The sequence below is a fragment of the Lithobates pipiens genome, unplaced genomic scaffold (assembly GCF_037356315.1).
Source record: "Lithobates pipiens isolate NorthernLeopardFrog02 unplaced genomic scaffold, aLitPip1_a1.2 Scaffold_8, whole genome shotgun sequence".
NCBI classification, from domain to species: Eukaryota; Metazoa; Chordata; class Amphibia; order Anura; family Ranidae; genus Lithobates; species Lithobates pipiens.
In genome coordinates this window covers 671,301,734-671,328,148 of record NW_027507903.1, presented here as the reverse complement: position 1 = coordinate 671,328,148, position 26,415 = coordinate 671,301,734, and the positions used below count along the sequence as shown (strand labels likewise).

Here is a 26,415-nt window from a genome sequence, read left to right as displayed (position 1 = left end):
CCTTTAGCATCCTCTAGAAGTGCTGGGTTTAGTGTAGGAAAATTTAAATTTAGCTCAGGGCTAAGCCTGAACTGTGAATCTGGGTCAGGGCTCAGTGACTCAGGGCTGGGTGACTCATCCTTGCAGCTTCTCTGGTACCTCCCCCTGTTTTCTGGGACATTGAAGAATGTTCTAGACATAGTGGGTGGAGGTTATGGGGATCTGCTTGGAATATTTGTGAAGGCCTCAGCCAATCCCCAGTAAAGGGCTGGCAGGGGGCAGGCCAACTCATAAATAGGCATGAGTCTTACCTGCTCCTCTGACCTAGCCATGGCTCTCCTCTTACTAAACTGTGAGCGTTGGCCCAAGAATCACCTCCCCTTCATGCTTCATTGCTTGACAGCTGCTAAAAAAATCTATCGCTTCCTGCTGGAAACAACAAGACCCTCCAGAGTTGACCTCCTTTTCGATGAACCTCAACATTCAGACCCAATTTGAACTTATGTTCTCCTTGAAAAATGGCAAAAGTCAACTCTTTAGTACACAGTGGTTGGCTTGGCTCCATCATTCATTATGTAGTGCTCATCTGTAATGGTGACAAGACAACCCCATCGGTTTCCCTTGGGACATCATCCTTGAAGTCTAGCCATTTTCCTTAATGTCTTTCACCTCCGTGTGAACAGAAAGATTGTCCAGATGGCTGCACTCCAAAAATAAATGCCTTTATTAAACAATGCTCTATACAAACATTGGATAAAATCAAACGCGTTTCACACCATTAGTGCCGGTGAATAGTCAAAGCTATGACTAAACACGGCACTAATGTTGTGAAACGCGTTCGTTTTTTATCCAATGTTTATACGGACCATTGTTTAACCACTTGCCGACCAGCCACCGTCATTATACTGCCGCAGGTGGGTCACGATCCTGCGAGCCGTCATAGCTGTACATCAGCTCCTTTAAGCAGGATAGCAGGTGCGCGCACCCTCTTCACTACGGGAGTGCTGATGCTCGTGACCGGTGGTCGTGATGACCACCGGCCAAGCAGGATCGTGGGCATGAGAGGCAGAACAGAGATGTGTGTATGTGGTAAACACACACGTCCCTGTTCTGTGAGGAGAGGAGAGACAAATCGTGAGTTCCTAATAGCTAGGAACGACAATCTGTCATCCCCTCTAGCCAGTCCCATCCCCCTACAGTTAGAACACAGTCAGGGAACACAGTTAACCCCTTGAGCACCCCCCTAGTGTTAACCCCTTCGCTGCCAGTGACATTTATACAGTAATCAGTGCATCTTTATAGCACTGATCGCTGTATAATTGTTAATTGTCCCAAAAATGTGTAAAAAGTGTCCGATGAGTCCGCCATAATGTTGCAGATTGCCGCCATTACTAGTTTAAAAAAAAATATTAATAAAAATGCCATAAATCTATCTCCTATTTTGTAGACGCTATAACTTTTGCACAAATCAATCAATATACGCATTTTTTTTTTCTACCAAAAATATGTAGAAGAATACACATCGACCTAAACTGTGAAAAAAAATGTTCTTTTTAAAAAAAAAAAAATTGGATATTTATTATAGCAAAATGTACAAAATATTGTGTTTTTTTTTTTTTTTACTCTTTTTTTGTTTATAGCAAAAAATAAAAACCGCACGGGGTGATCAAATACCACCAAAAGAAATCTCTATTTGTAGGAAAAAAAGGACGTCAATTTCGCTCGGGTACAGTGTCGCACGAAAGCGCAATTGTCAGTTAAAGCGATGCAGCGCCGAATCGCAAAAAAAATAAAAATGGCCTGCTCATCGAGCGGCCAAATCTTCCGGGGCTGAAGTGGTTAATCAAGGCGTTTATTTTTGGAGTGCGGCCGTGCAGGACAATCTTTCTGTCCTCATGTATTTGCAGACTGAGCCAGCACCCTTTTCTGCCGAGGGAGGTGATATTTTGGCTGTGTGACCTGGTGCGCTGTTGTTTGCCCGTCTTTCACCTCCAACCTTTTCTCCACCTAAGAGGTGTACCCAGCGAATGTTCTCTCGCTTGTATTCCTTGACATTTTATATTATATATATATATATATATATATATATATATATATATATATATATATATATATATATATATATATATATATATATATATATATATATATATATATATATATATATATATATATATATATATATATATATATATGTGTGTGTGTGTTATATATTTTATATATAACATTTGAATTACAATACTACGGCGATATGCAACCCTAATTAACGACAAAAATCCTATCATAATTAGCAAATACACCCATAAATGTGCAAATTTATACACAGAGATTAAACAAAAGGATCATGTACCAAAATAACAATAAGAATTAATTTAAATTAGAAATCATGATACAAAAAATATATATTTTTGTGATAAAAATATTATTAGTGCATTAAGTCCAACATGTAAATTCCGTGTAGTGTGTCCAATCAAGAACTAAAAAAAAATTCATGCAGAGGTGTCATTAAAGTTTCAGTGATGAAATCACAATCCCACCCTTGGAAAGTGCCGTGAAACAAAGCAAATACCACCACCAATAAGCTTGCTGGCCGCTTAGCAGAACTACCGGTCCCTGATTTATGGGACCCAAGAGCGCAAATGGTTAACCCCCAGGGCTGACGGTCAGGATGGCGAACAGGCAACCCCTCACTCTCAACAGCGGGATAACGAACAGCATAAAGCAATTTTCCATATATAGAAAAAAGAGAATGCTCGCATAGCATAAAACCTTTGAGATTTATTCATAAAAATGCATACAATAAAAGACTCACATATTCCGAATAAGAAATGGCCACAAAAACATACGAGCCGGCTGGCTCTCGACTACCACCCATTACTTTGCAGAACGCGGTGATGTCAGCACGCCGCTCCTCCCTACACGTTCCGTCACTCAAAGGATCCCGTGACCAAGCCCTTTGTTTACTGGCCCACTGTCGGTATCATGTGCTGTGACCAATCACGGCAGATCACAGGACAAATGTACACAATGGAAGGCTTCAATTTATGCCATTCGTTGTGTGCTATTGTGTTACATATTTACATAGTAGGTGAGATTGAAAAAAGACACAAGTCCATTAAGTCCAACCTATGTGTGTGATTATATGTCAGTATTGCATTGTATATCCCTGTATGTTGTGGTCGTTCAAGTGCTTAGCTAATAGTTTCTTGAAACTATCAATGCTCCCCCGCTGAGACCACCGCCTGTGGAAGGGAATTCCACATCCTTGCCACTCTTACAGTAAAGAACCCTCTATGTAGTTTAAGGTTAAACTTCTCTTCTTCTCATTTTAATGAGTGGCCGCGTGTCTTGTTAAACTCCCTTCCGCGAAAAAGTTTTATCCCTATTGCGGGGTGTTGATTTTATGGTACAGACAGGGCCAATCATAGCCCTATCTATACCATGTTATTAGCTGGGGCTAATCACAGCTGATCACAGTAGTAAACACTGATTTCATTCAGAAAAAAATGGTGGCTTATAACACTGAAATTCTCTGTTATAAGCAATCATAGTGTGCAAAAAAAAAAAGAATCCTATTCATCTTCCCAGAGTAGTACAGTGTTATGTAAAAAAATAAATTAAAAAAAACGTAAAAAATACATTTTTGAAAATAATATTACATTTTCATTTTTTATATATATATATATATATATATATATATATATATATGTATGTATGTATGTGTGTGTATATATATATATATATATATATATATATATATATATATGGTCACCAGTCAGTGTTCCTGATCAACGCCACACCAGTTATATGATCACACTGTACTGCACAGGCGACGGTATATAAAAAAGAAAAAAAATGTGAACATTTTTTTTCATCCAATAAATTGGGAGAAAAAATTACTACTTCAAAAAACTTGCCATGCTTCTAAGGACTGTCTACTTTTCAAAAAAGGGGTAATTTGGGGGGGGGGGGGGGGTATTTATAGTGTCCTGACATTTTCAGGCCTAAAAAAATAATAAGCCATCAGTACATCAGGATTGATCGATTTTCAGATATACTGTATATCCCATAGTTTGTAGTCTCTATAACGTTCCTAAAAACTAAATAATATACACAGATTTGAATTATTTTCACCAAAGAAATCTTACAAATTGCATTTTGGCCTAAATTTTTATAAAGAAAGATTTTTTTTATTTGCAACATTTTATGACCGAAACAAAGAAAAATGCATCTCTATTTTAAATTTTTTGTTTTTTAGCAAAAAATAAAAAACCCACTGGTGATTAACCACTTCAGCCCCAGAAGATTTTACCCCCTTCCTGACCAGAGCACTTTTTGTGATTCAGCACTGCGTCGCTTTAACTGACAATTGTGCAGTCGTGCGACGTGGCTCCCAAACAAAACTGACGTCCTTTTTTTCCCACAAATAGAACTTTCTTTTGGTGGTATTTGATCATCTCTGCGGTTTTTATTTTTTGCGCTATAAACAAAAAAAGAGCGATAATTTTGAAAAAAAACGCATTCTTTTTTACTTTTTGCTATAATAAATATCCCCCAAAAAAATATAATAAAACATTTTTTTTTCCTCAGTTGAGGCCGATGCATATTCTTCTACATATTTTTGGTAAAAAAAATTGCAATAAGCGATTATTGATTGGTTTGCGCAAAAGTTATAGCGTTTACGAAATAGGGGATAGTTTTATGGCATTTTTACTAATATATATATATATATATATATATATACATACATACATACATATATATATATATATATATATATATATATATATATATATATATATATATAATTTTTATTTTTTATTTTTATGATGGCGATCAGCAGTTTTTATCGTGACCGCGACATATGGCAGACACATTGGACATTTTTGACACATTTTTGGGATCATTGTCATTTATACAGCAATCAGTGCTATACAATTGCACTGATTCCTTTGTAAATGACACTGGCAGTGAAGCGGTTAACCACTAGGTGGCAGTGTAGGGGTTTAGTGTGTCCTAGGGTCATCTTTCTAACTGTGGGGGGAGTGGCTGTGTGTCACGTCACTGATCTCTGCTCCGATCACAGGGATCAGTGACACTGTCACTAGGCAGAACGGGGAAATGCTTGTTTACATTATCATCTCCCCGTTATTCCTCTCTGTGAGGTGATCACGGGAATCCCCGGGACAATCGAGTCCGCGGGACCCGCGACCTGACTCACGGAGCTTGGCACGGGCGCACGCTCCTACTGGCCGCCTCTTAAAGGGCCACGTACAGGTACGTTAGTTTGCCTGTACAAGCCATTCTGCCGCCATATATCGGCGTGAGGCGGTCGGCAAGCGGTTAAAGAAGAAAAAATTTGAAAATTCAAAAAAAAGAACAAAAATCCAAAAATAAGAACGGAAATTCGGAAAGAACGAAAATTGTAAAATCTGAAAGAACAAAGAACACTCTTATAATTAACCACTTCAGCCCCGGAAGGATTTACCACCCTTAACCCCTTGCTGACCGGCTCACGCTGATATACGTCGGCAAAATGATGCGTAGAGGCATACTAACGTGACACTGTTTCTAGGCAGAACGGAGAGATGCTTGTTTACATTAGCATCTCCCCCGTTCTTCCTCCCTGCCACCCGACTCACGAAGCTTGCCGCGGGCACACACTTGCACCCACTGGCCGCCTCTTAAAGGGCAACGTACAGGTACGTGATTCTGCCTGTACGAGCCCTTCTGCCAACGTATATTGGTGCGAGGTGGTCGAAAAGGGGTTAAATACCACCAAAAGAAAGCTCTATCTGTGTGAAAAAAATTACAGTGTAGCATGACCGCGCAATTGTCATTCAAAGTGTGACAGCGCTAAATGCTGAAAATTGGCTTGGGCAGGAAGGGGATGAAAGTGCCCGATATTGAAGTGGTTAAGGTGTTAAAAGTGTTCTAAGGAGACAATGGCATCAGGTAGCTCCTGGTGGTGGGCTGAGTTCTTTACGCTCCACTCTCAGTACTTTGTGCCATAATTACATTTTAAGGATATCATATTGGCGCAATGATTGTCACATTAAACAAGGTGCCAATGGGCTTTAATAGGCATCACCAATGCTTGACTTTTTTTGAAAGCCCGTCGAAGCTTAAATTTGAAAGCGTTTAAAGTGACAGCCAGAACTCTCTTTGCCCTTGTACACACGGTTGGACATTCTGACAACCAACTCCATTGGATTTTGTCCGACGGATTTTGTCCGAAACTGTTGCATACACACGGTCGGACAAAGTTGTCGGAAAATCTGATTGTACATAACGTGATGACGTTATTTCGTTACGACGGGACTACGTTCAGGCTAGTAGCCAATAGCTTTGTTCTAGGAATTTGGTCTGAGCATGCGTGGCACTTTGTCCGTCGGAGTAGGCCACACATGATCGGAGTATGTCCGATCGGAGCATTTTGTGGGAAAATTTTACCGGCAAGTTGGAAAACTTGGTCCGTCGGATATTCCGATGGAAACAGTCCGATGCAGACCACACACAGTCGGAATATCCGACAAAATGGTCCTATAGGAAACATTCCGTCGGAATCTCCGACCGTGTGTACAAGGGCTTAGAGATCTGTGGTTACCAGACTGGAACTGAAGGTTTCAACAAATCTGCTGGAAGCTTGCAGAAAGCTTTACAGATGGCTTGCCGTACACCCTGCTGTTCTGTAAATGAAAGCTTGTGTGTTCAAGGTCTAACAGTTTTGCTTTTTTAAGAAGAAGCCCCCCGCGGTGTAGAAGTATGTGTTCACTATAGAAGACCTTCTCAAAGAGTTATTCATTTAATTCATGATTCACTGGTCACTTATCTGAAAGAGATATATCTTTTTTTTTAATTTCTACATATATACTGCTCCATCTGTTAGGAAATGTCTTTATATTGTTTTCTGTTTCCTTCCCCAGATAAGAGTATCACGGAGGAGCAGTCCCGTCTGAACGACGATGGTATTTCCTTCCTCTATTTACAGCTGTATAAGTTTCAGTGTGAAAATCTGCGGTTTTCAGATATATGATAATGTTGCTGTACAGGAAGGGGGTGGGATGGTAGACACCGTCCCCAGTTCCTTCACCAATGATGGTTTTTGTGTAGGTTAACCACAGGAGGGGGGGGCGGCACCCGGGCGCCCCCCTATGGACGGGCCGCCGCTGGTCTCATGGAATGTCCGGGGACTTAATTCTAAAGTGAAACGCTCACTGATGTTTGAATATCTGGCAAGACATCACCCACCCGAATGTGATCCTCCTCCAGAAGAGAGCAAAAATTGCCTACGCTATACACTCCACATATTCCACATATGCCAGGGGCACATCAATCCTTATAGCTAAATCAACACCTATCAACATTAAACATATAAAAATTGACCCTAATGGTTGCTTTGTCATTGTTGTACTTGAACTCTAAGCCCTTGTACACATGGTCGGACATTCCAACAACCAAATCCGTTGGATTTTGTCCGAAACTGTTGTATACACACAGTCGGACAAAGTTGTCGGAAAATTCGATCGTTCAGAACGTGATGACGTTATTTCGTTATGACGGGACTACGTTCAGGCTAGTAGCCAATAGCTTTGATGTATTAATTTGATCTGAGCATGCGTGGCACTTTGTCCGATCGGAATTCTCTACACATGATCGGACAAGGTCCGATCGGATCATGTTGTCTGAATTTTTTTTAGCCAAGCTGGAAAACTTGGTCCGTCAGATATTCCGATGGAAACAGTCCGTCGGAATGTCTGACCGTGTGTACAAGGGCTTATGCCACGTACACACGACCAGACTTTTTGACAGCAAAAGCCAGACGAAACAGGTCCGACGGACAATTCGATCGTGTGTGGGCTCCATCAGACCTTTGCTTGCCAAAAATCCGGCGGACTTTAGAAATAGAACATGTTTTAAATTTTTCCACCGGAACTCCGCCGGACCGAGAAATTCATTCGTGTGGATGCTAGTCAGACAGACAAAAACCGACGCTAGGGCAGCTATTGGCTATGAACTTCCTCATTCTAGTCCGGTCGTACGTCATCACGTTCGAATCAGTCGGACTTTGATGTGATTGTGTGTGGCCAAGTCCGTTCATTTGGAAAGTTCGTCGGAACTCCGCCGATATTCAGTCGGAAAGACCGTCGGACCTAGTCCCTCTAAAAGTCCGGTCGTGTGTACGTGGCATTAGGCAAGCCCTACACCATTGATTCTCAACCAAGGTTCCATGGAACCTAAAGCCCCGTACACACGAGAGGACTTATGTCCGACAGACTTCCGAAGGAGTTCCGTCGGAGTTCCGACAGAGTTCTGACGGACTTTTCGGAGGAGCGGACTTGGCCACACACAATCACACTAAACTCCGACGGATTCGAACGTGATGACGTACGACTGGATTAGAATAAGGAAGTTCATAGCCAGTAGCCAATAGCTGCCCTAGCGTCGGTTTTAGTCCGTCGGAATAGCATACACACGAGCAAATTTTTCAAAGGGACCGGGTCCGGCGGAGTTCCTTCGGAAAAATTTGAAGCATGTTCCATATTCTAAAGTCCTTCGGACTTTGGCGAGTCAAAAGTCCGTTGCAGCCCACACACAATCGAATAGTCTGACGGAATCAGTCCGTCGGACTTTGGATGTTGAAAAGTCCGCTCGTGTGTACGGGGCATTAGGGTTCCTCTATAGGTTGCTAGGGGTTCCTTCAGCATTGGACAATTTCTGCCTCTCAGATAAGTTCCCACTGACACCATTGACCTTTTTAGCTATCTGTAAGGAAGTAATTCTTCCCAAAGCCCACAAGTGTAAGGACCATTCTTCCCACTGACCATCACACTAATGTATCACGAGTTGTAGAGTTCTAATTTTTTAGCAGCGGTTCCTCGAGACTGGAGAACTATTTGAAGGGTTCCTCTGTGTTGAAAATGTTGAGAAAGGCTGCCCTACACGTTAACTAGCTTATATGTCCCACCACCCTTCACTTGACTATTCTTTGTACGGGTGATGAGCTCTATACTGGCTCTTCATTGATAGCGGGTGACTTTAACGCAGTACTCGATAATTCCATTGATACAGTAGGTGGTGCCGATATTGTGTTTCTAGCACGATGGGATTGGAAATCACCCCTGCGAGCTGTGCTTCTCGCACTCCGGAACGGGAGGAGCGACATAGCTCGGCGCTGGCTCCCGCGACGGGGCTAGCGGGTGTCAATCTCGCTGCTAACAGCGGCGAGATTGACACAATATCGGCAGGACACCCACTGTAGGTTCAAATGCTCTACGATACCCCCTACACCGCTGTGTTCCTTTCTAACCCAATTCGATCTGGTGGAGGCCTGGAGGTGGAGGCATGCGGATGGGAGAGAGTACTTGCGTCAGTCTGAAACGCACGGTACTTTGTCCCGGACTGATCTGTGTCTGGTCTCATCTGACCTGCTAAACAGGGTGACTGGGGTTAAATACCTCCCTAGCGCAGTGTCTGATCATTCCCCTTTGATGGTGGACCTCGCCCTGGGACCCCCTCTCCACCTATCGGATGTGGCGACTAGGCCCGTTGTGGCTGGCTGATCAGGCCTTTGAGGGGACTGGTTCTGTATCTTATTGTCAGCTATTGCTGGACTACTGCAATTATGATCCCGTCATTGACTGCCTTTTTCAGACCCATATTGCCTGACCTGAATTCTCTCTCTTGCCTGCTGTCTGCCTTAACCTCGGCCTAGACCTGACCCCTTTCTTATCTGCCACCTTGTGACCATAGCTCTTTTTTGTTCGGGAACCCCCTTGGTGGGGTTGTAGGCAGGTGTAGTCTGCTTTCTCCACTGCAGGCGGCGCTCTTCCTCAGCGGCATTGCAGCTGGAGAGGAAGTCAAGGGGTACATGGATTTTTTATGGTATCCTGGGCCACCGAGGAAGCAACCAATTGGATGCTTCCACACCATGTGACTCTAGCAGCCACCTTTGGTCAACCAGAGCCTATTTATGGCCTTGACTCCTAGACTTGGCCCACCTTTTGCATGCAAGTGGGTAGAATAGGGACAGGTACTCTGCCTGTTAGGGAGAGTACTAGTGTTGGGGAAAGGTTCCTGACAAGGAGGGAAAGCGTAGGGCTTGCAGCTGCTTAGGCATGAGACGGCCAGGCCACATTTTCCCCTTTTCAATAGGTGCAGTAAGTTTGGCTGAAACCTGCTCTCTGCACACTGTGTTCCCGGTTGGGCTGTCTTCTCACTGGGTTTATTGTGAACTGTCTTTGCATTATTTCAATACAAGCTCTTTAATTGCAGTTGGATTGTGTATGTTATTTCCGCCGCACCACATTGCACCCCACCTACAGGGTGATCCTGATGGCCATTACCTGGTGCTACTTTTCAGCAAAAAATAAAAACAGTGGCCATTAGAGTTTCAGAGCCATGAAACCTTGATCTTCTGAAGAACAACAATTACTTTTTGCCTAAGGTGAGCCCACGTCGCTTGCCAATGAGTACTGTATTGCTGCGTACACACGATCTGCAATTTCCAACAACAAAATCCTGGATTTATTTCCGACGGATGTTGGCTCAAACTTGTCTTGCATACACACGGTCACACAAACGTTGTCGGAAATTCCGAACATCAAGAACGTGGTGACGTACACCATGGTCGACAAGCCAAGAAAAATAAAGTTCAATAGCCAGTGCGGCTCTTCTGCTTGATTCCGAGCATGCGTGGAATTTTGTGTGTCGGAATTGTGTACACACAATCGGAATTTCCAACAACGGATTTTGTTGTCGGAAAATTGGAGAACCAGCTCTCAAATTTTTGTTTTTGGAAATTCCGATAAAAAAAATGTCTGATGGAGCCTACACACAGTCGGAATTTCCAACAACAAGCTCCCATCGAACATTTGTTGTCGGAAATTCCAATCGTGTGTACACTGCATAACAGTAAAGCCGTGTTCTCACGGTCGGACTTTCCAGCAGTAAAGGTCTGACAGAATCATTCCATCGGATATTCCGATTGTGTGTGGGCTTCATCTGACTTTTTCTTTCAAAAATTTTGAAGGATCTAGAAATAGAACATGTTTTAAATCTTTCAGACGGACCCAATTCCTATCGGAAAACCGTTTCGTCTGTGTGCTTTTCCAATGGACCAAAAAGGGCAGCTATTGGCTACTGGCTATTGAACTTCCTTTTTCTAGTCCCGTCGTATAAAATTGCGTTCTAAACGATCGGACTTTCGTGTGTAGGCAAGTCCGTTTCAGCGAAATCCTATTGGAACTCCGTCGGAAAGACCGTCAGATTTTATTCTGACGGAAAAAACTGTCGTGTGTATGCGGCCACGTCAGTTGCCTGCTGGAGACAGAACACCTCATAAAGGGCACAGTGGGTATACAGACCTGTGAACTCAGCACAGGAATGGTGGGAACCCCTTATTAAGGGTACAGTGGCCAGCAGGTGTACAGACTGGGGAACTCAGCACAGGGATGGTGGGAACTCCTCATAATGGGAAAATCAGGTGTACAGACCCAGGAACTCAGCACAGGGATGGTGGGAAACTGCCATTCCTCTCCTTGACAGCGAGGTGAGAGGTTGCTAGTTCCTTTGCTCCTGTGCTTCCAGAGACCAGGGGCTAGAGTTACTCCTCTGCCCCAGGAAGGATGCTGGATCCTGGGGAGGACCCTGGCGGGGGCCCCCTGGATAGACCTCAACCTGTGGAAGATTCTGGGCCTGGCCCAAGGAAGGATGAATCTCTGTCTGCCTTTAGACGGAGGATTGTGGAAACGCTGAAGCGGATTGAGAAGGAAGAGGAGAAGTTGGGAGCTCTGAAATCTGAATTTAAAAAGAAAAAGCAGATTTGTGCTAAAGTCTTCAGCAAGAAGAGACCGGCTCTGAGGCCTGAATTGAAGGACCTGGAACAAGCTCTGCGGAAGCAGAAGGAATTGGTGAGTTCTCTGAAGGAGAATAGTGGAGCTTTTAAAGAGAAATATAAAAATGAGGAGCGATTTAACCAAATGAGGAAAGGAGCCTCTTCCTGCATGGAGAGCGAGGAGATGCAAGCAGAGAGTGAGAAAGTGGGCCCGGAGGATGAGCCCAGCTGTTCAACATCTCGGACACCTGCTGAGCCCTCAACGGCGGAGGCCTCTGTCCCCTTCCCTCCCCAGCAATGTGGAACATCTGAGCAGGAGGATGAAGGTTCTGACATGCTGGATCTGATCAATAAACTAGAGTCCAGTCCAGATTCAGCTCCCCAGGATGGTGAGGAGAAGATGGACACCGTTCCTATTCTTGTGGAGGAAAGACCTGTGGAGAGAGCAGGTGCAGGTACTGTGTGTGTGCAGGATGGTGGGATCTTTATTGACAATGGGCTTGCTGAGGGTTGTAGTACTACAGACAGTCAGCCCAGACCCATAGACAATGTACAACAAGCAATAACATCTGCTAATAACTGTCAGCTTCAGTCTGCAGAGAGGTCCATGGACAATACAGAGACTTTGCCTGGACCAGGCACAGAGACTGTTCCTGTGAATGGTGGAGGAGATGCTGGGAGCAGTAGTACTACAGCTCTCCAGGAGTCTACAGCAGCCAAGACTGTGATGGCTCCCAGGATTGAAGCTGAGTGTTCGGGGGAGGGGTTGGGTCCTGCTAATCAGAAGACTGCTATCCCAGCTGATTCACACTCTCTGCCAGCAGGTTTGAATATATCTGAGGACAAGACTGCAAAAGCTGGTGGTGGAAGAAAAACTTATGCTGGTGTTGCTGCCACAGGTTCTGGGAAGGGGGAACAAGCAGGGAAGGAGCATGGGGACGTTCTATCTTCCTCCCTGTTTAAAAGGAGGAATGGGAAGGTGATGGAAACCCCCCACATAGGAGGGTGGTGGTGGATAAAATCCCGCAGATGGGGTTTAGACCTGCAGATATCTTCGCCCTGATCAGTCCGGCAGGTTCCTATGAATATGATTTGTCCTTTATCCGTCCCGAGTCTCTGGACATATTTTGGGAGAAGTTTGAACACGTGTGTAGGGGCCTGCCGGACTGGAAAGGGCTCATCCCCAAACTTATATCACGCCAGCCCCTCATTAAAATGGTGACAATACTTGTGCGCAATGAATCTATACCACAAGGGGATCTGACTGTATGGTTGAGGTGGTATGGGGACGTCCTGAGCCCCCTGAGAAAGATTTTGGATGATCGGGGAATATGGACAGGGGGATGGTCTGTGCAGCTGAAACTAAAGGTTATTGACAATGTTGTCCAACATCTGCCATCCTCAGCTTTCCTGGGGAGGGACAGGCTGACCATCTTCTACCCGGGCCAGCCAAAGCTCTGCAATAAATGTGGAGATAAAGGGCATCTTGCATCCTCCTGTCCAGTGATGAAGTGCTCTCTGTGTCAGGGTATAGGACATTTGGCAAAAGACTGTAATATTATAAGGTGTAATCTGTGCAATGCAGTGGGACATCCTTACAGTCAGTGTCCTGAGGCAATGCACAATAAGCCTGAGCTCATGAGGGAGTTTTTCCGTTTGGACATGGAGGATGCACAGAGCTCAGCAGCTGGAGGGCCTGTGATTCCATCTGAGTCTGTGCCAATACCCAATGTGTCTCCCCAGTCTGTGCCAATACCCAATGTGTCTGTGTCTCCCCAGTCTGTGCCCATACCCAATGTGTCTGTGTCTGTGCCCATACCCAATGGGTCTGTGTCTCCCCAGTCTGTGTCCTCCCAGTCTGTGCGTGTACCTAGTGTGCCTGTGTCTTCCCAGCCTGTATGTAAAGTTTCAGTTGCCAAGAATGTGTCCAATCCTTCTGTGTCTTATCCTTCTGTGTCTTCTAAAATTGCAGAGGCAGCAAGAGGTGCTGAGGCTGGTGCATCAGGTGTGGTGCCAGTCCCCCTCCCCCGACGCTGCAGGGTTTCTATTGCAGATCGTGGGGGGCAGAGGAGTGGGGAAAATAGTGGGGAGGCTGGCCTGGTGGTAGATAAGGGAAGGGAGAGTGGGGGGGAGGGGGTTGAAGGGGAGGATAGGTGTAGGGAGGCTGGTTGTGGTTTATCCAAAGATGATATGGAGTGGTTGGAGGATAGATGGAGGAGGGGCAAAAGAAGGAAAAAAAGGGGTTCAGTTCCCTTCAAACCTGAAGTTTTGCCTTTGAAAAATAAGTTTAATGTCCTGTCGGACGATGATGATAATGGTGATGATGATGATGATTGGGACTCGTTCAGTTCACCGTCCTCTATGGACGATGAGTGCCAGGGCGCAACAAAGCGTGCTGGTTCTCCAGGGAGAGGAAGTAGTCAGGCTAAGAAACGTCTGCCTCAATTACCCTAATGGCAGTTCCCACTCCGATAAAAGTGGCAACCATTAATGTTGCCAGCTTAAGATCAGTAAGCGCTCGTCATATGGCCTTATTTTTGCTCAGCGAGTTTGATGCTGACATTTTGTTTTTACAAGAGACCCATCTGAATAGTCTGGCTGATATACATCTGGCAAAGAAGGAGTGGAGACGTGGTCCCTCATTTTGGTCTCTTGCAGCTGAGCCTTACAGCGGGGTTGCAGTCCTTTTTTCTGGTATGGTAACGTGCCGGCGGGTAATTGAGGTAGAGATTGGGAGATGCATGGTCTTGGACGTCTCTGTAAGGGGGCAGGACTTGCGCCTGATTAACATCTATGGTCCCCAGACGAAGTGGGACAGGAAATGCCTCTTTACAAAGATTAAGCCTTTTCTTTTTACGGCCCAGCAGGTTATCTTTGGAGGTGATTTTAACACCATTACTAGGTCTAAAGACAGGAGAGGTTTCAGAGATAAGCTGGGCTATGACACCCTTTTTCTCAATGCGATAGTTATGGAAGCAGGTCTGGTAGATGCGCACATTAAGCGTTGCCCAGACAGCACGGGGTTCACTTTTCAGAGAGGTAGTAGTCAGAGTAGGATAGATAGGTTTTTTTTTTATAGGGAGACTCTGCTTTTTCGGCACCTGTGTGTCGGGCAGTGGAGTTTTCTGATCACTGTATTTTATCTGTGACTCTGAATGCCTCAGACATGCCACCTAGGGGGAGGGGTATCTGGAGATTGAATTCGGCCCTCCTGGAAGACGAGAGAGTAAGACAATCCTTTGAGGACTTTTTTCAAGCACAGGTAACGATCCTAGACTTTTGCAACAGCAAGTCAGAATGGTGGGAGCTTGTAAAACAGCGGACTGTTAGACTTTTCAAGGCCATAGGAAGAAAGAAGCAGCAAGATAAGTATATCACCTACCAGCGTTTGCGGAGGAAACTTGACCGCCTTGTTTCGAATGGAGGAGATTGTGGGGCGATCTCTGAGGTGAAGCTCCTCCTTAGGAGACATGAATATGACCGGCACGCCTCTTTGGTTCAGGAGAGGGATTACGGGAAATACCATTCGCCTGACCCTTACCAGAACTGTAAACAGAGCGTAGCAGTTAAGACTGTCCATGGCCTGAAGGACAGTACGGGCTCTCTGACGAAGTCTAGGTCAGGGATCCTGGAGGTGGTCAGGTCATACTATGCCGATCTCCTGGGAGGAAGGAACCTTGATCGGACAAGGATGTTGGGTTTTTTGGACTCTACACCAGGACTGGAAAGTAATGTTCCTTTGATGAATTTGACAGATGAAATCACTGCAGATGAGGTAGTCCAGGCTATTGATAAACTGGCCATCAAGAAAACGCCAGGGCCAGATGGGTTGACAGCTGAGTTTTATAAATGTTTTAAGACGATCCTGGCTCCCTACCTTGCGGAGGTTTTTAATAGCTGTTTGTATGAGGGTTCTCTCCCTCCCTCCATGAGGCAATCTGCAGTGATCCTTCTGTCAAAGGGTAAAGATCCTTCGATGATTGAGAATTGGCGCCCCATTGGCCTTCTTTTTTTTTTTTTTCAAAAAAAATTTTATTCACATTTTTATCAAACGGTTACAAACATTGGTTACATATTGTGAGATAAGTCACTTTTGTAGTATAGAAATACAATTGGCTGTCATAGTTATAGTGAAAATGAAAAACTGTTGGAATACTTCGATGAGAAATCTAAGAGAATGAAGCGAGACACAATATAATAAGATCAGATAAACTAAAGTCAAATAAAGGAAAAATGAAATAAAATAAAATAAAATAAAATAAAATAGATTCTGTTGCAAATGTACAGAAGCCAAAGAAAGATACAAACGGTTATTCCCTCCTAATGTGAGGGTAGATATCACTGGGTCAAGTAGCATAGATAGGTTACAAAAGAAATCAGTACCTCAAAATGCATCAGTATTTAAGGAAAGAGCATGACATTAAGATTATAGTCTATACATCATTGAGTCTAATGTGCATAAGATCATCTCCGGACACCCCTACTGGGATCTGACTGTGACCGGCGACGGAATCGGTTAGGGATTCCTATAAGAGTGATTAACAACACCCAACTGTCAATGACAGCACGTTATGGTTAAGTCAAAAATTATACAGAACAGCTGTCCTCTGGAAGGGAGGAAAGAGAAAAGAGGGGGGGGGGGGGGAAGGGGATTCGAAAGAACCAAGGAGTTACGGGAGAGGCGAAGTGTGGTGCACATGAGGGGGAATGTGAGTTAGAGTAGGTTGGGTTAGTCCTGCTAGCCCAGAAGATCTAAAGTGTTTCCATACAGCCCAGTATACCGTGGATATAACATGTCTTTGAGGTTCAGTACTAGCACATAGGGATTCAAAGGGTGTAAGATCTCTATGCCATTGAGCACCAAGCTTCGAACTTTGGAAGAAGTGTCTCAACTGCAAGTATTTGAAGAATGGGATGTTGTAATCTGGGAAGGTGGAGACCATACTTTGATGTGAAAGGAGTACGCCCTTATGGAAAAAGTTAGAAGCTCTAGGTTTAGGGCTAGATGTATTAATGTGTGGTGAACGAAGAGGAATATCCGGTGGAAATTCAGGGTTTTGAGTCAGTGGGGTCAGTGGGCCATACGCAGGAGCCAGCTTTAGAGGTGAGCATGCTTGGTGAAACCGCAGAAGGGAAGCTTGTATACAGGGGTGATTGGAAAGCTCGCGTGGAATGTGGGATTTATGTATCCATGGTAGATTGTCTAAAGGGAGGCAAGAGAAGGCTTGCTCCAGTCCAACCCAGTCTTTGTGGGATACGTGGGAGTGCCAATCTAGAATTCTATTTAAGTGACATGCTAGATAATATTTATGTAGATCTGGGACTCCTAGGCCTCCAATGTTTTTGGGGAGCGTAAGTTTTTGCCAGCCAATTCTAGGGTGTCCAGACTTCCAAATAAAAAGTCTACACAAGTTATTGTAGGAACGAAAAAAGGAAGATGGCAAAGTAATAGGTATAGCTTGAAGCATGTAAAGAATCCTTGGTAAAATGTTCATTTTTAGAATGGCCAATCTTCCAAACCATGAGAAGGGACCAAGTTTCCATTTTTGTAGGTCAGCTTGAATAGAGAGAAGAAGAGGTTGAAAATTTTTAGTGTATAGGGAATGCAGGGTGGTTGGGATTTGTATGCCCAGGTAGGTAATGGATTCCCTTTCCCATTCAAAGGGAAAATTGCGAGTACATTGAGCCACCAAGGAGGGTGGTAATGAAATGTTGAGAGCTTTGGATTTATTGAAATTAATTTTTAAGTTAGAAAGGAATTGGAAATAATTAAAATCACTTAATAAGTTGGGAATAGAGGTAATGGGGTCCGACAGGAAAAGCAGGATGTCATCAGCATAAGCTGCTATTTTGTACGTTTTGTGTTTAATTGGTATCCCTTTTATGTCCGGATTGTCTCTGAGTTTATGGAGTAAAGGTTCCATCGTGAGAATGAAGATTAGGGGTGAGAGGGGGCATCCCTGGCGTGTACCGTTGAGGATGGAGAAGGCGTTCGACAGGCGGCCATTGATTTTAATTTTAGCTGTGGGGGACGAGTAGAGTACCATTATCATCCGCAGTAAATGTTGTGGGATTCCTATTGCCCTAAGGGATTCCTCCATGTAGTCCCAAGCCACCCTGTCGAACGCCTTCTCCGCGTCAAGGGAAAGCATAAAGCCAGGATTGGCCGTGGTGGTGAGCCAGTGGTGGATATTAATCGCTTTCGTGGTGTTGTCCCTCGCCTCTCTACCAGGGACAAAACCAACTTGATCCATATCGATTAGTTGAGGGATGTGGGGCAAAATACGATTGGCTAAAATTTTGGCGTATATTTTGAGATCCACGTTAAGTAAGGAGATAGGGCGATAATTATTAACTAATAAGGGGTCTTTGTTGGGTTTAGGTATGAGGGTGATATGAGCTTCTAAAAATTCTTTTGGTAAATCCTCGGTAGTTGGGAGGTGATTGAAGGTATTGGTCATATGAGGGAGTAAGTGTTCTTGAAAAGTTTTATAGTAGCCTAGAGGGAACCCATCGGGTCCTGGGCTCTTTCCGGGCTTCATTTGTGTCAGGGCATTTAAAGTTTCAGCGAAAGAGATTGGGGCATTCAAGGCTTCAGATTCCTCACTAGTGAGGGGGGTGGGAGCATATTGTTGCAAGAACGTGCGAATAGTAGTCTCTCGATCTGTCAAAGAACTAGGTTGATGGGGGAGGGGGAGGTGATATAGCTCTGAAAAATAATGGACAAATTTGTCCATAATATCTTCCGTCTTTGAGATTTTATCACCTATATTAGTTCTGAGTTCGTGTATAGTGTGAGTTGCCTTTTTAGCCTGGAGAGCTCTGGCTAACAGCTTTCCTGACTTATTACTGTGTTCGTAGAAGAACTTCTGGGAGAGGGCAAAATTTTTTTTCATTTTCTTGTGAAGCACCGTCAGAAGTTCTTCTCGTGTGTTGGTCAGTTCCGTTAAAACGTCCGCGGCCAGGGAAGCTTTGTGTTTTTTTTCCAGAGTGTGTATGCGTTTAGTTAGAGCTTCAATGTGAGCTTTTCTAAGTTTATTTCGTGAAGCGGACAAGGACATAAAGTCCCCCCTAATAACGCATTTATGAGCAGCCCATATTGTAGTTGGGGTGGAGTCTCCTCCAGAGTTCTCAATGAAGTAATTTGACAGGTTGTTGGAGATTGATTGGACAATTTCGGGATCTGTTAGTAATGAGTTATCTAGGCGCCAAATGCGAGTGTGTGCTTTGATATTCGGGAAATTCAGTGTCATGGATATTGGGTTATGATCTGAAATGATTTTGGGTTCAATGGTTGCTTTAGTCAAAAAAGACAATTCATTTTGGGATAGAAAGAAATAGTCCAATCTGGAATATTTGTTGTGAGGAGGTGAAAAAAAGGTGAAATCTTTCACGTTGGGATGTAGCGTTCGCCATGTATCATGAAGTAAAAGATCATGGAGTTGCAATTTTATCGCACGTAACGTTTTATAAGCTACTGTGGTGGTGCCAGAAGAGGAGTCAAGGGAGGGGTTAAGGGCAACATTGAGGTCTCCGCCTACAATGAGAGTACCGGATTTAAATAGGGAAAGGTGTTGGAAGGTGTCTCGAACGAAAGTAACTTGATGTGTATTAGGAGCATAGACATTAGCCAGGGTAATGGGCTCGTTGTGAAGCGAACCTTTTAGGAATAGAAACCTGCCCTGTTTATCTTTCAAGACGTCATCAACCTTGAATGGACAGTGTCTGGAGATTAGAATAGAGACACCCTTGGATTTGGCATCTAGGTTAGGAGCGTGAAAGGCCGTGGGAAAATGTTTGCTGAATAATTTGGGTATGTTATCTGCTCTAAAGTGAGTTTCCTGGACAAAAACAATCTGCGCTTTGGAGTGATGTATTGCTGAAAGGAATTTTGTACGCTTTTCAGGCGTATTGAGACCTTGGATGTTAATGAAATAGAGTGTGAGCTGTAGGTGGGAAGGGGTGTCTGGATGCAATGAAGAAGACGAGCTGGGGTTCATGTTAGCCATCAGTTGGGGTGCGGGGGGGAGTAGTGTGGTAAAGCTGCTTTAAAAATATTTCTAGAAGAAAAAAAAAAAAGGGGGGGGGGTAGAAGGTACCAAACCGATGAGACAATAAGGTTAGGGGCAACCCCTGTCTCGAAAAAATGAGGATCGGTAGATGTACAATGTGGCGACCGCAGATCCTCCCTAAACCGGTAGGACCTACAGTAGACACACACTGAGTGGGGGTTAGCACTAGTTTGACCAGAGAGATGGGCAGGAGAACAAAATAAAGAGAAGATATGAAAACAAATAGGGATATATGACACTGCTATGCTACCTCACAGTAATATTAGAGAATTATGGAAGAAAACCTTGCAAAACAATAAGAGGGGATACATAAGTATTAGTCAAGAGTACCCAGTTGTCAATCTATATCATAAGAAACTTCAAGGTATCACAGCGTTTCAATGTGAGATCTTCTGGGATGAAATTTCCAGCGAAAAACAATTGAAACCCACCGACCAATATATGGGCAACGCTAATCCCGCTTAAGCGGGAGTAGGAACAAGCCCAACTGAACAACAACTTGAGATAGAAAGAGTGCTCTGACGGGTACCAATAAAGCTATGTGATGCCTATACACCAGCACAATTGATCAGTATAACATATTGAGTACAGAAACAGTCTATGATCCCGTAAAGGGATATGTTGATTAAACCTATAACAGTTAAACTAGGATTGAAAACCAGAAAGACAAAATAGAAAGTAGTTATAGCCATTTCCTATAGCTGAAAACTAAATCTGAATAAATTGAACATAAGTGTGAGGAAACAGAGTTCAAAACAGAACCATCAAACAAAAATAAATAAAAAAGAGTCCTGCGCAAATAATACCACAAAAAATGAATAATGTATATAAATGTGAAAAAAACAAGAGTCAATGAAAATATTTCAAAATAAACACACCAATAGTGTAAGTGTGTAGTGAAAAAACACTGGAGAAAGAACAGGACCAAATGTTCCAAAAAATCAGGCTCCCAGAACTCTCACCTCAGAGATGGAATAATAAGGCAAAAGAAAATAATTCCAATGGACTTCTCCTTCACTTCTCTGTGCACAATCATCAAATGGTATAAACTTCTACCACTAGAGGGCCGATTCAACCTCTTATGAGTAATACTGCAGCATATGTATCCTCGTGGTGTGAAACTTAAAGAAAACACAGAGGGGAAGGGGGAAGGGAGAGAGAAAGGGGACTCCAATAGTGTAGTGGTTTCCAAAACTGAATACATTTATTTAAGAGAAAGCAATGGACTCTCACATTTAAAAAGAAAGTATCAAACAGAAAGAGATCTGGCGTGTACAGCCAGTCTTACGCTTGTTCCGGTATTCCTACGGCCACTCCCTACGCGTTACGTCACCACGTGACTTCTTCATGAAGAAGACAGGACGCATTGGTGTTTACGTCATTCGATATGAGCCAGTCATCCCGGTGCATGGAATTATGGGGATTGTAGTATCCGTCATATCATGAACATTGCCAAGCGTAGTGATATTGAAATACATGGGTATAGATAGAATGCAGAGGAATATAGAAATATCTTGGGTAATTGAACAGTTATCATACCTCCGTAGGTAAAGTCTCACCGAATGTAGAGGTGTATGATTTAAACGCTAAATAGAGGTAGAATATAACAGAAAACGAGCCAGAAGTGAAGTGAGCAACATAAGAGATAAACTGCAAGAATAGAATAAGACCTGCGAGGGATAATCCATGCTAGCAGGGAATTGACGGGCATCTGTTATCGCGATCAACGATCCCTTCTAGCTCTCCGAGCATTTGGGGTGGAGGTCGGGCTATGAGCACAGTGCGATCTTCTAGGTGAGTTGCGAGTATCCGTGGCTGATGGAGATCTGCGCCTCCGAGAGGAGCCTGATTGCGCATCCATTGGTTCGATTGACGGAGAGTAGTTTTGTACCGCCGAACGCCTGAAGTCTGCGAACCAATTCGGAACTTCAACCAAAGGGATGTTTAGGCTGTTGCAGAAGTGAGGTAAATCTTCGGGGACTCTCAGATTTGCAGAGCGGCCCTGTGCTGAGGCTGAAAGGCAAAATGGGAATTTCCATTTGTAGAGGATGTTATTTGCTCGAAGCACATCCAGTAGAGGTCTCAGGTCCCTCTGATGTTGCAGTGTAATGCTGGAAAGGTCCTGATATATTTGGATAGAAGAACCCTCATGAGTAATTTGCGGAGTCTCCCTGGCATTTTTGAGGATATCTTCTTTCAGCTTGAAATCTTGTACACAACAGATAATATCCCTTGGAGGATCTGTGGGTCTACCTTTAGGTTTTAAAGCACGATGGATTCTATCCATAGCAATGGGGGTAAGTGGCGGTCTGTTCAGTAAGTTATTAAAGATGCTGGTAACAGCCGTTACCATGTGTTCACCTTCAAATGTTTCTGGGAGACCCCGCACCATTAAATTATGGCGTCGTCCCTTGTTGTCGAGGTCTTCTATGCGGATATGAACCGATCGGAGTTGTAAAGTATGTGTGTCCACATGTCGTGTTGTTTTCCTAATTTGGGATGCTTGTTTAGAGAGATCGTCTTCCACGACTAGTACCCTATCAGTCAGGGAGCGAATATCCAGGTGGAGTTCCGAGATGGCCGCCGAAAGTGTGTCCTTGATGTCCGCAGCGATGGTTCTCAGATCATTTATGTTAAGTTGCGGTTGTGAGGATATTCCGGTCGGTTGAGAGATATCGGGATCTCCTCCCGGCGTAGAGAAGGGAGATCTTGGCGCGTTGCGGTGAGGAGACGGTTGCTCTCGCCTGAGGCCTTGGTGAGGCGTCGCCATGTTCCCCCTGTTCGCTCGGAACAAATCCGGAATAGTGTTCGTGGAAGCGCGTGAATTCCCTCGGGGAGAACGGGAACGTGAGGTCGAAGAGTTTCTCGAGGCAGTCCCCATCAGATAAGGCGTGAAAAGAGACGGTAACCTCCGGTAATCAGATAGCTTTTTCGTGAGGTAGCGGGAGCGCAGGGATTAAGCGTCCATCTTCCAGTCAGACCAGGCCACGCCCCCCCCATTAGCCTTCTTAATGTCGATAGAAAGATACTGGCAAAGATTTTTTTCTGGCGATTATCGCCAGTGGCAGGCAGTTTGTTATCCCACCACCAGCACTGTTCGGTCCAAGGTAGAAGCACTTTCTCAGCAGTGTTAGCTGTCCGGGAGGCCTTGGAGCGTTGTAGGGCTGCTGGTTGGGGTAAATTTTTGCTGACATTGGATCAGGCTAAGGCCTTTGATAGGGTTAATCATGAGTACTTATGGCTCGTTCTTGGCAGATATGGCCTGGAGGGGGGTTTCATTGATTGGCTCAAGATTTTGTACAAAGGGGCTGAAAGCTTTCCGCTGGTTAATGGTTGGGTCGGGCAACCCTTTGTGGTCGGCTCGGGTGTGCGTCAGGGGTGCCCATTGAGTCCTCTGTTATATGCATTTGCAATTGACCCCTTCATCAGAAGGCTGGAGAATGGGCCATTGTGTGGGGTACCTTTGGGCATCCCTGGTGAGCCTCCTTTGAAAGTTGTGGCCTATGCTGATGATGTTTCTGTTTTTGTCTCTGGGACTGGGGAGGCGCAGGAGGTGGTCTCAGTGATAACGCAGTATTCAGAGGCATCAGGTTCAAAGGTCAACCAGGACAAGTGTGAAGCTTTCTGGATGGGCGTGGAAGGTGAGAGCTTTGTTCTCCCGGATGACTTCCCGGAGCCCCAGCAAAAAATTTGAGTTCTAGGCATTGAATTTGGCCCAGGTGACTATGGTCATGCAAATTGGGTGAACAGGCTGGAGAATGCCGATGCCAAGGTGGCAAGCTGGAAAGGTTGGCAGCTTTCCTTGAGGGAAAAGGTTGATCTAATCAAGACTTACCTGATTCCGATTTTTCTATATGTCAGTTTTGTTTGCGTTTTGCCAGCTTCTCTCTATACCAGGGTCTATACTTGTTTCTTCCAGCTGTTATGGGGGAACAGAATAAACCTTGTCAAAAGGAATGTGACTTACCTTTCTAGGCGGGAGGGTGGTCTAGGGATGATCAACCCTGTAGTCTTTTTCTCTCTGATGTTTGTGAAGTACAATCTTGGTAACATGTTGGCAGAGAGACCGCCTGGGTGGGTTGGTATTTTCCAGTCCTGGTTTAGACCCTTTCTGCGAGACTGGGAAAATGGTGGGCCAGTGAAAAGCCTGAGGGTCAAGCATGATAAGCTCCCGGCTTATGTTGCCCCGTGTTTGAAAATACTTCGGCAGTGGCAAGTAACGGCAGGAGAAGTCAGATCTCTTCCAAGAAAACTTCTTGAGAAGCGGATCATGAGCTCTGCTTTTTGCGAGCCACTGGCCTTGAGGGATTGCCCAAGCCTGGTTTTGGTGGTGGGTTTGCGGTTGATTCATTTGGAGAGAATCCCAATGAAGTTTAGGGATCAGGCTTGGCTTGCCTTTCATGGAAAACTATATGTGAAGGGCAACTTGAAGTTTCTTTCCATGAGTGATCGGGGCTGCCCGAGAGTGGAGTGTGGAGGAGTGGTGGAGTCCATGGATCACTTTCTACTTCAGTGCCCTTTTAATATAGAGGTGTACAAGAGGGTGGGGAGGGCTCTGAGTATACCCTTCCTCCCCCATATGAGTTATGCAGAGTGGGTGTATGGGGCTTTCCAGACTCGTCGGGATTATGATTTGGAAACACTTTTTTTAGTTAGTTTAGTAGTCCGTTATTTCACGTGGAGCGTACGGTGTCAGGTATCCTTACGGGGTAAAATCCTCCCTGTGGAAGTGGTGGTGCAGAACATTCTGGGTGAGGTTGGGAAGATTTGGGGTCTTGAGAAAGACAGGTGGCGGCAGGAGGCCTGGATAAAGGCGTGGAGGAATATCAGGGCTCTGTAGCGGCTGCCTGTTGATCTCGGGGTGTGCGGCTTTCTTTGTATTCTTCTTTCACTCCCCTAGATTTTCAGATCAAATATGATTTTGATAAAAGGCTCCATGCATGGTGATGGTGATGTTCCTTAGTCTGGCTCTCCCATAGGGATTATGTAATGTGCAATTTGTTTTGCACCGTTTATTTTGTTCTTGTTCTTTCTGGTTTGTGTAATTATATTCATTTATTTTGTAAATATGTTTTATTTATTTATTATGTTTTTATTGTATATAAATTGTTGTTTGTAAGATTTTCAATAAACAAAATTAACCCCTTATAATGGGCACAGCGAGCGTACAGACCTGGGAACTCAGCACAGGGATGGTGAGAACCCCTCATAATGGGCACAGCAGCCAGCAGGTGTACAGGGATGGTAGGAACCCCTCATGATGGGCACAGCAGGTATACAGACCTGGGAAGTGCACAGGGATGGTTCTGGGTGGACTGACCCTTTAAGCTGAGATGCAGCATTTTCTGAATGTACTGATTCTGCGCAGCATCAGAATATTATATTTGTTTACACTCCACAGCACGGGTACGGGGACAGAACCTCATTTTTTTTCCTTGTGCACAACTTCCACTGTAGCAAACATTCCGTCATAGTCTGTCAGTTTTTTTTTTTCCACCGCGGCCTATTTTTAGGACTTGTGTGCGAATTTTGAGCACCAGCCACCACTGGACAGTTCTCTGCTTGATCAACTCTGCAAGCAGATTTCTATACAAGAGGTCCAGGAAGGGTATTTTCAGTTAAAGGTCTTCGCTCAATCACAGTCTATTCATTCCACGTTGTCTGCTGGTCTTTCAGCTATTCCCACCTTACCTTTGCCTTCCTCTCCTGAGCCCGAGGAACCTCTTCTGGATTGTTTCTCTATGACCACTGCCAGTTCAGGAACCGTTGCGGTGCTTTTTTCCTACCAAGACCATTGTTGACAAACAAACCAGAGTGGGCACCATAGTTTCCTTCCCTCAGGGGTAGCCTCAGGCACTGGTCAAACTTTAAGCCCTTGTACACACGGTCGGAGATTCCGACAACCAAATTCGATGGATTCTGTCTGTCAGATTTTGTCCGAAACTGTTGCATACACACGGTCGGACGAAGTTGTCGGAAAATCCAATCGTTCAGAACGTGATGACGTTATTTCGTTACGACGGGACTACGTTCAGGCTAGTAGCCAATAGCTTTGGTGTAGGAATTTGATCTGAGCATGCGTGGCACTTTGTCCGATCGGAATTCTCTACACATGATCGGAGTATGTCCAATCGGACCAGTTTGTCGGAAAATATTTCGAGCAAGTTGGAAAATTTGATCCGACGGATATTCCGACGGAAACAGTCCGATGCATACCACACACGGTCGGATTTTCCGACAAAATGGTCCGATAGGACACATTCCGACGGATTCTCCGACAGTGTGTACAAGGGCTAAGATGACACTGGCCGAACCGCCACTGCAGAGGCTTCTTTGTTGAGGTGTTTATCTCTGACTTTCGTAGATATATTGTGGACGCTCAGTGAAGGATATAATCTCAGAACAGTTAAAGTTTCAAATTAGCTAGGGTTGGAATCCCTGACACACTAAATGAGCTTTCCTGACTTTCTAGAAAGATCAACAGCCACCTCAGGGATCGAAGCATGAAAAGATGGAGGCGTACCCGTC

At 44.5% G+C, this 26,415-nt stretch overlaps 1 protein-coding gene across 1 annotated transcript in view; it reads left to right on the top strand.

Moving 5' to 3' along the window:
- The window catches only part of LOC143961939 (uncharacterized), a 73,108-nt gene that overhangs the window by 8,229 nt on the left and 38,464 nt on the right, over nt 1-26,415 (top strand). Inside the window, exon 4 of the mRNA XM_077471272.1 lies at nt 6,906-6,947. Coding sequence (XP_077327398.1) covers nt 6,906-6,947 — 42 coding nt within the window. The remainder of the gene's footprint in view (nt 1-6,905; nt 6,948-26,415) is intronic.